At 44.7% G+C, this 14149-nt stretch overlaps 1 protein-coding gene across 3 annotated transcripts in view; it reads left to right on the top strand.

Annotated features, from left to right (window-relative positions):
- Nucleotides 1-14149, top strand: part of Myof (myoferlin) — a 147171-nt gene that overhangs the window by 36171 nt on the left and 96851 nt on the right. For all 3 annotated transcript variants that reach the window (XM_021152563.1, XM_021152562.1, XM_029472658.1), the window contains exons 4-5: nt 8830-8938; nt 11661-11748. In XM_021152563.1, the coding sequence (XP_021008222.1) occupies nt 8830-8938; nt 11661-11748 (197 nt within the window). The remainder of the gene's footprint in view (nt 1-8829; nt 8939-11660; nt 11749-14149) is intronic.

Raw genomic sequence — 14149 nt, 5'->3', positions numbered from 1 at the left:
TGTGTGTGTGTGTGTNTGTGTGTGTGTGTGTGTGTGTGTGTACATGCCATAAGTGCACATGATGAAATCAGAGGACAACTTGCAGGAATCAACTCTCTTCTTCTACTATGTGGGTACCAGGGATCAAAATCAGCCATCCTATTTGAAGTTAGGAGCCTTTACTGCTGAGCCGTCTCACCTGCCTGACTACAGTCATTTTTAAGACATAATATTTAAGGTGTGGAGTTTGTGGAGAATGCAGGGAAGGCTTGCCCACATCAGGTTTGGGAACATTGTGGAGCACTGCTCTGCCTGCATTCTATCTTTTGGTTTTTTAAGCCCATAAAGCCTTAAATGGCCAAGAAGAAAGCTTCAGGACCGTCTTTAAGAATCCTGGTCTGTAGTAAGAAGGGAAGGCCATAAGAAAGGTATCTAGTTATTGATGCAGTTCTGTTGACCACAGTTTATTTTGGGGAATAATTGGGTTTCTATACACATTTCTCAACTGCGACCCTGTATGATCATATAGAACGGGCGGGTTCCCTGCTTCCTGATTCTGCTCTGCCAGCCACCTTCTCCAGGTCCCTATGAGAGTTTCTGCTATGACCATGGATAGGAGAATCATCTCAAGGCTCTGGAGAGGTTAATGGTTAAGAGCGCTTGCTTTTGTAGAGGACCTGGGTTCAGCTCCCAGCATCCACATGCTGGGTCACAGCCATCTGTAACTCCAGTTCCAGAGGACTAAGCTCCCACTTCTGGTCAGCATGGTCAATAAGAATGCATACAGTGTGCTAATATACATGTAGGCAAAACACCTATACACATGAAATAAAAATAAAGGGAAAGAAAAAGAAATAGTCCAACTCTGGTCTCTGGGAATCTGCATGCATCTGCTGCTGCTTCTGCTGCTGCTGCTGGGAGCTTTGAGAGGTGCATTCTGAGGGGCAGTTGGGAAGAGAATCAGAGACCAGTGAGGATAGGCCCCTCTGGTGCAAGTAAATCAGAGAACTAAGGGAATGCCCCCTTGAGGGGCTTTCACCTTGGTAAGGGACTCTGGTACCATGACCTGCTATTACAGCTGTGCCCAGGAAGAAACCCCTGTGTCAGTTGTCAATGTGTGTTGAGCAAGAGTACCCAGGGCCATCACCACAGGTAGACGAGCCAGTGCTAGTTGAACTACAGTAGAAGAGAGAGATGGGGCTCAAGACCCCACATAACTCAGCCACATCAAACTTACAGCCAAGGGACAGGGAAGGGGCAGGGGATGGAAATTCTTGAGAGGAACTAACCGGGATAGGGAAATTCTGGCTAAACCAACATAACAGGATTCTTGCTGAAGGCAGGCCAGGGTGATCCCCAGTCACATGGTGGGTGGGGGCAAAGATAAAGAGTCCGATCAGTTATTAAGATGGTTAATCAGATATCCAGGGTTCGGTAGGGTCCTTTGTTAGATCTGAACCTAAGGCAGAATTACATGCTCTGTCTAGGAGAAGGCTCCTAGGAGAAAATCTGGCTTTGCAAAGAGCCTTCGTCTGCGGCCTTGCTTCTCCTGGCCGTCAGGTTTGTCTTAAGGAGCACGCTTGGCTCACTTCTTATTCTCAGGACCAGGGAGGAACTTGATGGGCACAGGCCCAGAGGAGGGAACAGTGTGGGAAATCCATGCAAAGTGCTACAGGCCTGGCCAAAATGACAAACTCGGGCAGCCAGAGCCAGGGCCTTCAAAGAATGGGATAGCTTGGTCTTCTCAGATCTTCCACAGGGGATTTGGGAACTGTTGAGTTTTGGAAAGTTTTTTTTTTTTTTTTTTTTTTTGGCCCCAGCCCAGCTGTAGGCTATGATTCCTCCCAGAGGGTGGCAGGGCTGGCTGCTTACAGTCCCTAAAAGCAGAAACAGAGAGTGTCCAGTTGATTTTCAAGCCTCCAACAGGTCTTTCCTCTGTGAAGGGGGATTTCCAGCAATCCCAGTGGTGATGTCCCGGTTACACAGAGAAGGGACCTGGTGAGCTGTATATGGGAGCACCCTTGCTGAGGCCCTCAGCCAGCAGGGTCCTTACTCACCACAGAGGCATGTGGCTGTGAATGGGGGCCCAGGCTGTGGGAAAAACATTTCCATTCCTCTTTTTAAAACCAATTGTATGTTTCCAGATAAACACAGTGATGAAGAGGTTCTTAACTGACACCGCTTAACTAAGGTAGCTAGCTTGACTCTCAACTCCCCCAGGCCCCAGATATAACACGCAGTTGCCAGGTCATTCCCATGGCTTAGAAGTAGTTCCGTATCATGCATAGAGGCCTGGTTCAGTGTCAGTCACAGACTGAAGGCACAGTGACCTTGGTTCCCTTTGGTGTCTAATGCATCTGAAGCTTGTTAGTTCTCCCGGGAGAGCTGCTGGGCCAAGGCCTGGGCATTTCTTCCATGGTGGCTTCCTTTTGGGACTGTAGCCCATCTGTTAGCGCCTTGGGAGCAGTCCATGGGAGACTCTTGTTTTTCTGTGAACCACAGGGCGAAGCGTCCCTCTTACCCTCACATCTTATCATCTTGGCCTGTTTACAGCATCACATTAGTAATAGAGATCCCAGGCTGAGGGTCACCTCCTTTAAAGGAAATCAGCTTATAGTCGGACTGAACTGTTCCTGTCCCGCGTGTAGGAGGTCAAGTCATCAGTCCCCATGTTCTCACCGTTTTCTGTATCTAGGCAATGCCCCAGAAAACAGGCCTGGCTGGCTGACCTGCGAGGCGAGACATAGGACTGCAGCTCTGGCAGTGGGCAGTGCTTCCTTCGGGTCAGTCAAAGGTCTCAGAAGCTGTATCTCTGTTTACATCTTTCTCAACACAGCCTCACTGTCAAATATCTTCGAGATTAAGTCTTTCCAGGATTTTCTCAAAACACAGTCTTTACTCCGCACTCACATGCAGACACACGCAAGTGCATACACACACACACACACACACACACATCAAGTTTTCCTTTAAATGCCCTCCCCCACAACAAAACCACCAGGGTTTTATGATGAGAAAGCAAACCTTATGTCTTAGTCAGGGTTTCTATTCCTGCACAAACATCATGACCAAGAAGCAAGTTGGGGAGGAAAGGGTTTATTCGACTTACACTTCCATGCTGCTGTTCATCACCAAAGGAAGTCAGGACTGGAACTCAGACAGGTCAGGGAGCAGGAGCTGATACAGAGGCCATGGAGGGATGTTCTTTACTGGCTTGCCTCCCCTGGCTTACTCAGCCTACTCTCTTATAGAACCAAGACTACCAGCCCAGGGACGGTCCCACCCACAAGGGGCCTTTCCCCCTTGATCACTAATTGAGAAAATGCCTTACAGTTGGATCTCATGGAGGCATTTCCTCAACTGAAGCTCCTTTCTCTGTGATAACTCCAGCTGTGTCAAGTTGACACAAAAATAGCCAGTACACCTTAGCAACGGGACTCAAGCTGCTTAGAAGAAGGGATTGAGGTTAGAGTATATAATTGGCTCCTTTTACTCCTTGCCATTCCTGCCCTGTCTTCTGATACTGCCCTCTTCTGGGGAACGAAAGCCAGCAAACTGAATCAGAACAGGTTACTAGCCATTCCACTGCATAAAAAGATGAACAAAAGGCTCTGTGTGTACTCAAGCCTGCTCTTTCTGGTTAACCACAAGCCCCACTGTCCCCTACTGCGCCATGTGACTTCACTGTATATTTTATTCTCTTACTGTCTTCATCTTTGCCTCTACACTGTGTGTGAATTAGTTGTCATCTGTGACATTATAATTTTGAAGGCAGAAACCCTGCCTTTCATTATGATGTCTCCAAATCAATTCTAGGAGTTTTACACACACACCTCAAGAACTGGTAAAATAAGAAAAAAGAAATACTTAACATACAGTAGTTTCCTAAATAGACCTGTATGGGATATATCATATGTATAAGCCTAACCTGTGAAGTTATTCACGTCTGTCCATTTGTTTGCCAACAATACAGTGGCTCAAAGAATTGAGGGACTTAGGCAAGGAGAGAGAGAGAGAGAGTGAGAGCGAGAGCGAGAGATAGAGCATAACACTTGGGCTACACAGGAATTATTCTCAACCTGGGTGATTTTGTCCCCTAGGACACTAGGTAATGTGGGAGATGCATTGATCTGGTCTCAGATGCTGGTTCAGTCCCACGCCAGACCTCTTTTCAGTTCCGCATAGCCGAGCCACAGCACCCTACCTGTTCTCAGATTGATTTACCACTGATAAGAGGCCCTGGTCATTCTGGCTCTAGCTGGTTTTAACAAAAGCAAATCAGTACACGTTCAAGGGTATGATGTCAGCATCTTACTAGTAGAACTACACCACAAATCACAGACTGAAGGATAACATGAGTTTCCTTCCCATCTTACCAGGCAAACACCACATTTAGACAAAGCCAGATGGGTTTTCCTTAAAAGAAAAGGAAGAGAACACATTTCATTCGTTGTGTGTATTGAGGGTAAGGTGTGAATGCCTATGGCATGTGTGTGTGTGTGTGTGTGTATGTGTGTATAGTGTAAGTGCCTAGGAGATGTGTGTGTATGTGTATAGTGTGAGTGCCTGTGATGTATGTGTGTGAGAATGTAAGTGTGTATGTATACCTGTGTGTGTGCATGAGTGTGCCTGTGACGTATGTGTATGAATGAATGTGTGGTGTGAGTACCCGTGACATGTGTATGTATGTGTGTGCCTGTGATGTGTATATGTGTGTGTGAGTCTGTGTGAATGAGTGTGTGGTGTGAGAACCTGTGATGTGTGTATGTGTGTGTGAGTGCCTATGGTGTGTGTGTGTGTGTGTGTGAGTCTGAGTGAATAAATGTATGGTGAGAGGACCTGTGATGTGTGTGTGCACATGCCACTGTGCACATGTAGAGGCTAGAAGACAACCTATGGGAGTCAGTTTTCACTTTACACCTCACTAAAGCAGGGTCTCTCTTGCTGTTGCTCCATCTCCATCTACCACAGGCTAGCCCACAAGCTTCTATCCCTTCTTCCCACCTCCAGGCAGAAGTGCTTGGGATTACAGGTGTGGGCTACCACATCTGGCTCTTAACCTGGGTCCCAGGGATCAAATTCAGGTCATTAGGCTTGCTCCCCAACCCTCCCACATGACTTAAGTGTGTTATTGTTTATATTTGTCTTCTTAAATGGTTTAACTTGTATTTTTAATTTTTCATTCAAATGAGTGTTCATGCTTACAGATGGACATGTGTAGGGACACCAGGGGTCAACTTAGGGGTCACTCCCCAGGAGCAAGCTACCATGTTTTGGAGATAAATTTTCTCTCTCGCTGGCACCTGGGCTACCTGATTGGTTAGTTTGGCTGGACAATAAGCCTCAGGGACTCCCTACTTCCATCTCTTCACCTTCCCAGCACTAGGATTACAAACCTGCACCCCACTTGTAAAGCTTTTTACATGGGTACAGTGACTGAACTCAACTCCACTTTACTGACCCCAAGCCCCCCATTTCATTATTCTTAAAAATCTCAATTGGTCCACCCCATAGCCGATTGCCCTTTTAAAAACCATGAATCAAAGCTCTCCTGAGCCATCTGTGGCGGCTGTGGGAGAAGGGTGAGTTGGTAGATCAGCTCTTTTGTCTGGTGGAGGTGGAGTGGGGTGTCTGTCTCTCTGTCCTTATCATGTTAGAGGAAGCAATCCCAAGGAAGGAGAAGATGGTGCTCACCGTATATGAATTATCGCCTTAATATCCTAATGTTCATTAAAGTACTATATAAAGTTTCTATCCTTTCTCAGCCCTGTCTGGTGGGCCTAACTGCTGTAAGGCTCACTCATCCCTCTGAAGGCAAATGCCTTTTCTGTTGCTGGCTGGGGGCTGTCTTGTGCTATGTCAGAAGAGATGAGAACCTGTATTAGTCCCCAGGTGCTGAGAGCTGCGTGTACAAACAGCTCTGTATCAGACTGTTCACTCTTCCAAGAATTCATGAACAAATAGTCCAGATTACTGGGAAAACTGTCTGAAACTGCAGTGACATTCTGTTCTTGTGCAATAGAATCTACTATTCCCAGAGAGGAGAGCAGCTCAACACTAGAGGTCACTGAGATATGTGGAGTGAGTGACAGGTCCACACTTACAGCCTGGCCCTATTTCTGAGGTCTGAGAACCTGGATATACACCTATACCTCCAAATATGGCGTACCGACACCAACAGCAAGACTTCAGAAATGATGTGTTCACTCTGACCTCAACCTGCACCTTTTTTCCTGATGGTGCAAACGATTGAAGCCAAAGCCTAGTGCATACTAGGCAAGGGCTGCCCTCCAAACCCACCTTCAGAGTTTTAAAGAATACATTCTAAGATGAAACAGCATTCTACAAAATGCATTTTCCTGTTTATTACTTATGCCTGTGAGTACACCTTGCCTAGAGTTGCATGAAAATAATCAACCAGTCTCTCTATCATGTGCTATTTTGGGGGATTTTTTTTTTGGAGACAGGATCTTACTGTGCAGCCCAGACTATCCTTGAACACTTGATTCCTCCTTTCTTCACTTCCTGGGTGCTCAGATTTTAAGTGTGTACTGCCATGTGTGTGTGTATATATATATATATATATATATATATATTCATATACACAATATATGTATATATGTGTGTGTGTGTATACACACATATATACTCTTCTACCAGGCATGGTGGCACATGACAGTAATGTCTATACTTAGGATGCAAAAATAGAAGGAATTATGAGTTTGTGACCAATGGAGACTATATACTGAGTTCAAGTACATACTGGGTTACTTAGTTTCTGTGTCTTAGCTACTTTTCTATTGCTATGACAAAACACCACGACCAAGGCAATGTAATAAAAAGACATTATTGGGTTTACAGCTGCAAGAGGTTGGATGGTGGTAGAGCAAAGGCATGATGGCAGAAACAGCTGAGAGCTCACATCTCAATCTGCAAGCAAGAGGCTGAGAGTAGTGTACACTAGGACGGGCAAATCCTTTGAAACCTCAAAGCTCTGCCCCAGGGACACACCTTCAACGAGGCCACGCCCTCTAACCTCTCCCAAACAGCTCCCTTAGCTGGAGGCCAAGTTTTTAAACATTATGTATAGGGACCATTCTTATCCAAACCACACACCCTGTGCCAGCCTGAAACGGAATGAACAGAACTATGAATCTCTTTTGGCCTAGAGATGTAGCTCAGTGGCTGGGTGCTTGTCTGGTACCATGTAAGGCCCAGAGTAGCATCACAAGCACAAAAGTCATCTCCTCTACCACTTAGGGCTTGGTGCTTGGTTTCCCATTTTAAAGCTAGTGATTTTCTGCTTTATAAACACTACTCCTCATTAACACGGCACTGCAAACGTAGGCGAGCTGTGAGTAATCAGACATCATTCTCCCTACTTCTCTATCCCAACCTTGAGGCCTGCACATTAAACTAAAAGAACACCCCAAGCTTTGTGCCTCTCTGGTCCCCACCTCCACCCACATTCCAGGTCACTTCATCCGAGTTTAGACAATTTTCTGTGGATTACTGCCCTCCCCTCATTCATGCTCATATAGACTAGTTACCAGTGGATGTGTGCTCTAAAAAAAGAAACCTTTTAAAACATGCTTTAATTAAAAATTTCTACGTTTATTAACAGTAACTGTAGACTTATTCATTCTTTCCACCATTCCACAAAGACCTTTTATGTGCCTGCCATGGGATTTAAACAGTGACCAAAACAGAGGCAACTGGTGTGCCTGGGGGGAGCGTTTGCTAGAGACAGACCTGTGTTTGCTCCTCTGTTTTCATCAGTCTTGTGCTACAGGGAGCAGGACCATGAGTGAAAGAGACCTGCAGTGATTCCAGGGACCAGGAAGAGAGAGCAAGGAATGAGCAAGCACATCCTCTTTCGAAAGCTGCTGCAGAGAGGATGGGCTAATAGCTCAGCCCCGTAGTCGTCTAGATGCCTCATCTTAAAGTAACGCTCCAGGAAGGTTGACTTGGGGAAATATTATTCAGTGGGAAGTTTCTGGGTCCCCATCACAGAGGACTGCTTTCCTGGCTTACTGAAGTTTTCCTTACATCTTTTTCTTTCTAAATTCTGGGGGCCAGAATTCAGTTGTAGCCTCATTTCCTCACGCGCGACTGTCAGAATTTCATGGGCATTGCAGTTGGACCCTCAGATAACTCCTTGTCATGGGGAAGTACCACGTGTTCTGGTCACTGTGAAATACTCTGGCCCACATTAGTTACGTGATGGTCTTGATGACAATGTTGCTGGAGATGTCAAGGTCAAAGCCTGGGCTCTGACGACCCTAACAAGTGAGACTCAGCCACTCATCCTCAGAAAGCCAATGAAAAGGGCACATAATAGTAAAAGGCAGAGAAGAATTTATTCTGTGAGGACACAGCGGGAAGAGAAACAAATAGAGGTTAGCTGATACCTCCCCCCAACTTCATCTTTGGGGTGCTGATATAAGGTCTAATAGGGGGCAACAGGTATGAAGAACTAAGCAGTCCTGATCAAGGTGTGGTCCTATCCATTAGTGACCTATCATCGCTAGTCTCTATACAAGGTAGTCTGACAATTGTAGGAATTATGGGAAGTTTCTTTTTGGGGGACAAGTTCCTCTTCTGACTGGTAAAACGTTTTAACTTTTTTCTTCTCTTTGCACAAGTCTCTCAGAGAAATTCCAATTTGGGGACCATTGTTTCAGTAGTCTGATAGCCAAAGAGAGGAGCATGTGTGTCTCTTTAGAGCATCTGCAATTTCTGCCAGGGCAGATATAAGGATAAACGAATGTGAGGGAACTGGGAATTCTAATGGCCTGTGGATGTGTGCTCCCTCATAAGCCGCTGTGCCCTTTCTTGTTTTCTCTGCAGATTAATTGGCACAGCAACTGTCTCCCTGAAGGACCTGATTGGGGACCAGAACAGGTCTTTGCCCTACAAACAGACCTCCCTGCTAAATGAAAAGGGACAAGACACTGGGGTGAGTGCTCTTCTGTGGAAAGACAGAACAAGATAGTTAAGGAAAATACTGGAAGTTTGCTTTCGTGATAAATGCATCCACTTGTCAATGATATGGGCCTCATCCTCAATTCTCAGTCACAGAACTGGCAAATTTGAGATTTGGGTTTTATTTGACAGAATTCCATATGGAAAGCATATGGTTATAGCTCAATGATATGCACATGGTGTTGACGTTTGGCTTTGGATATGTAGCCTTTAAGTTGGGTGTCTAACATACCAGACAAAGGTGTGTATTACCTTCTGTGTTACGATGGTAATATCATTGTCGTTATCACCACATTGATTGCTGAATATCTTCTGATCCCAGTCCCTCTCTATAAGTATATATTGTCTGACCTAAAATCAGAATTCAAAGCTCCCGGCAGTTGGGAGGTTGAGGTAGGATGATTTCTGAGAGTTTCAGCTTCACCTATTAGTGCATTCCAGGGTAACCAGGAATATACAATGATACCCTGTGTTCAAAAAAAAAATCCAAACTATGTTTTAAAAATTGACTCGAGTATCTCTGGTTTATATGCTGCGTGCCTACTAAGAAGTCTTCAAAGGCTGTCGTGCTCAGCCCATGACCTCTAACCCCTTCATCTTCAAACCAATTCATCTTACTTGTGAATCTGGGCATCAATGTAAGTGTGAACACAGGGGAGGCTCAGAATCCAAAGGAGAGGATGCCAGTGAGGCTATGCTGGTCTCAAAGACCATATCATCCAGCCACAAGCCAGGGTTCTGATTATAACATGTGCATTCAAAATGGCCTCTGCCATCTGACTACCCCAAACCCACAGGAGAGAAACGGTGCCATGACAAGGCAGGATGTCACAGGTTTTTTTGTTTTTTTTGTTTTTGTTTTGGATTGCTGGAGTTTTTTTTGTTGCTGTTGTTTGTTTTTTTTATTTTTTTGGTCCATATGTACACACATACATATACATGTATGTGTATAACACAGAAGAGCTCTCATAGTCTGTTCTAAAGCAGCTGAACTTTTGGGGCTAAGATGAACACAGTTCCTTGGGTCCCCTCACCCCCTCTGAGATTCCTAAGCACCCCTAAGTGTACTGAAACAACTGGGACCACTGCGCATAAAATAGCAATATGCTAGGTTTTAAAAGCACAGTTCCTCATGTTACGTTTGAGCTCTGTGGTGCCAGCACACAGCCTTCACAGTGAACCTTGATCTGTGAGTGCATAGACACAGATGCTGCTCTTGTGACTCGTTTGCTTGATATGCATATTCATATTAGGGATATTATGAACTAATACTTTCATAATGTCCTGTCCAGTGTCCCCAGGCCAGTCTCATGCACCGAATGTGCTGATCCACGAGGAAACAGTCACTGATGAGCAGACAAGAAAAAACAGGAGCAACACAGATGTGTGTGTCTAGACATGCATACATGAGAGTCATTAGCCACAGCAAAATGAGTAAATGCAGGAAGAGGGCCAATTAGATTTGGACTTCAGATAAATAACGAGCTACTTTTAGTGTAGCAGTGACCTAAATATTAGAATATCTTATTCTATATTTCATCTTCTTTAATTTTTTTATTTTTACTTTTTATTTTATGTGTATGGGTGTTTTGCTTGCATACAGTAGCCACAGAGGCCTGGAGAAAGTGTCAGATCACCGGAGACTGGAGTTTCAGAGTCGTCCTGTGAATGCTAAAAAATCAAATCCGGGTTCTCTGGAGAGTAGTTGGTGCTCTTAACCATTGAGCCATCTCTGCAGCGCCTGTATTCTATCTTCTAACCTGATGTGTGTGGGGCCGGGGGTGGAGAATACCCATTTTCAAAGGACTTCCTTAATTTTGGAGTTTGTCTTTCCCCCACTTTGGGTATTAATATGCCTTTCATTTATGAAATGATTGTGATAGTCAATGGGCATGTGTTTGGTGAAATAAAATTTAACAACTCTTCTTCAAGGGGTATAGCTCAGCAGCAGAACACTAGCATATTTGGGGTCCTGGTTCCCAACCTTGGTACTTTAGGGAGAAGGTTGTTTTTTTGTTTTGTTTTGTTTTTAATTTTTCTATCAAACTCTTTGACGTCTTCTAGGTTAGTGAAGTGTAAAGACATAAGCTCAGCTTTGTTGCCATTTTTTGTTTGATTCCTAGATTTCCTGAGATCATGATTAATGTGTGTGGGGGGGGAGGGGATGACAATTATGTTTAACTTTATGATTTGTGAGTTTGTCTTTTCTTTAATCAGACTCAGTTTCCCCTTTCATTCTCTTACGATTGTGCTATTTGCGACTAACCTTTTGGTTACTCACAGAATTCTCCCCTGTAGAGAACTATCAAAATGAATCTCAGTCATGAGTAGACGTGAGCAACAAGTGAGTCATTCATTCTAAATGAGCATTTCTGCTTGTTCTTCTATGAGCAGAGGCCATCACCTCTGCAGGACAGAAGCTAGCTTCCGGTTCATACTTGCTTGTTACAGCTTTACTCTAGTGGGTGAGGTTGTCCTTGGCAACCTGCAATAAAGTGGCTTCTTTCCAGCTCTGCTCTGGCTCTCCTGGGGTAAGATAGGCATAGTACAACATACCATCACCCTTCCTACCTCTGTGGTCTCACTTCTATGCCCAGCCCTTCCAAGACTCCTACCTATGATGAACTGTTCACACGAAGTCTGTAATATTCTCTTATCTGCACTGACTCGCTATGCAATGGATTCTTTCTCTTCAGGCCACCATTGACCTGGTGATCGGCTATACCCCACCTTCGGCTCCACATCCAAATGATCCGAGCGGGACCAGTGTGCCAGGCATGGGAGGTAAGCTGACCCTCCTGATGGTCCCTCTCACCCCAAGGAGACTGTTCCCCAAGGGGAGTCTACTAAGCACACAAAGAAAGTCTCTAGAGAAATTCTATTTGCAAAATGCTTTTCTAGCAGAGGGGAGGGTGAAACAGTTCTCGTGATGAGCAGTCTTGCAGCCAGCCAGACAGTATACGCAGACTGTAGAACCGTTATCGTCTTGCTTTAGCTTTGTGACTTCCACTGAATACATTGTCTCAGGTTGTGAGGTTCAAGAGCCTTCATATTTTACAGCTCCCAAAGGTATGATGGCTGGGATGTGTTCCCAGGCTCTAGTATCATGGCCAATACCCTTGGGCTGAGCCCTCTTTTTCTTCCTCTGAGCCCTGATCCCTTTTCTTTCCCCCACCCCCTCCCACCCACTCAGTACTGTGGTCATATTTTTCCTCAGCACAAGCCACTTGCCCTCCTGGGTCATTTGACATCAGATGTCATTCCAGACAGGGTTAACTTGGGGCCTCTGGGATGGGCTTCAAGCATCTCCCTGACAAGCCGCCCTTTCACAAAGTTGAATTTGACTTCCCTTGTTTTTCTGCAGGGTAACAGTGGTACTAAAAATGAGTTTTGTCCCAATGAAACAGAGAAGTTTCCAGAACAAGCTGTTTGTTACGCTAAATATGGTGGAGGGAGATTTTGTCTCTTTAGGTTGGCCATAGGACCCTACAATACTTTGGGCCACAAATATGATTTCCCCATAGCAAGTCTCTGCTTCCTTGGAATGAGCCACCCTTTCAGGGAAGAAATAACCCTCCCCTAAGATTCCCTTTACCAGAGGCCATTTCTCACACGTGGCATGATGTCATCTGTGTCAGCCTGGAGTCCTGGCAGCACTGTAGACTGGAGGGTCTACCAGGCCCAAGAAGCTGCCTCCCTGCCACTCAATGGCAGGTCTGGGCAAACGCTGGCTACATCTAACACACAGATTCTCACCATCCTAATCAGCTTGAAGGGCTGGACAGCTGTGGAGATGATTCAGCACTTGGGTTCCTTGACTTTGGGTTTTAAAGACCATCACTATTCCATACTATACCGCATCACTATTCTATACTATACTACATCACTATACTGTCTCACTATACTATACTATACTATACTATACTATACTATACTATACTATACTAAACTATACAATACTGCATCACTATACTGCACTATCTGAATCACTGTACAGTACTCTACTGAATTACTGTACTGTACTCTACTGAATCACTGTACTGCACTGTACTGCATCACTATACTGCACTGTGCTGCATCACTATACTGCACTGTGCTGCATCACTATACTGCATTTTACTGCATCACTATACTGCACTGTATTGCATCACTATACTGCATCACATACTGTACTGTACTGCATCACTATACTGCACTGTGCTGCATCACTACACTGCACTGTACTACATCACTGTACTACATTGCACTGCATCACTGTACTACACTGTACTGCATAACTGTACTGCACTATGCTGTATCACTATACTGCACTGCACTGCATCACTATACTGAACTGTGCTGCATGATTATACTGCTCTGTGCTGTATCCCTATACTACATTGCACTGCATCACTATACTGCACTGTACTGCCTCACTATACTGCATTACTATACTGCACTGTACTGTAACACTATACTGCACTGTGCTGCATCACTATACTGCACTGTACTGCATCACTATACTGCACTATACTGCATCACTGTACTGCATCACTATGCTGCACTATACTGCATCACTGTACTGCACTGTACTGCATCACTGTACTGCACTGTACTGCATCACTATGCTGCACTGTACTGCATCACTGTACTGCATCACTATGCTGCACTGTACTGCATCACTGTACTACATCACTATACTGCACTGTACTGTATCACTATACTGCACTGTACTGCATCACTGTACTGCACTGTACTGCACCACTATACTGCACTGTGGTGTATCACTATACTGTACTGTACTGTATCACTATACTGCACTGTACTGCATCACTATACTGCACTGTACTGCATCACTATACTGCACTATACTGCATCACTGTACTGCATCACTATGCTGCACTGTACTGCATCACTGTACTGCACTGTACTGCATCACTGTACTGCACTGTACTGCATCACTATATTGCTCTGTACTGAATCACTATACTGCAAAGGAGCTGGCTGTGTCAGGGTACCATGTAAATATAATATGACAAGGTAAAATTTCTTCATTTAGAATAACAATAAGTTTCATTAATCTGTAAGCATTTGTATGTTTTGCTATGTAAAGTTATTACTCACCAGGGCTGAGTCAGAGGTCACATTCAGAATGTTAGCTTCATACTTGGTCTTAAAGTCACTTTTTTTTTTTTTTTTTTTTTTT

This window comes from Mus caroli, chromosome 19, assembly GCF_900094665.2.
Source record: "Mus caroli chromosome 19, CAROLI_EIJ_v1.1, whole genome shotgun sequence".
NCBI classification, from domain to species: Eukaryota; Metazoa; Chordata; class Mammalia; order Rodentia; family Muridae; genus Mus; species Mus caroli.
The sequence above is the reverse complement of the archived record's forward strand: the minus strand, read 5'-3'. Positions and strand labels throughout refer to the sequence as shown.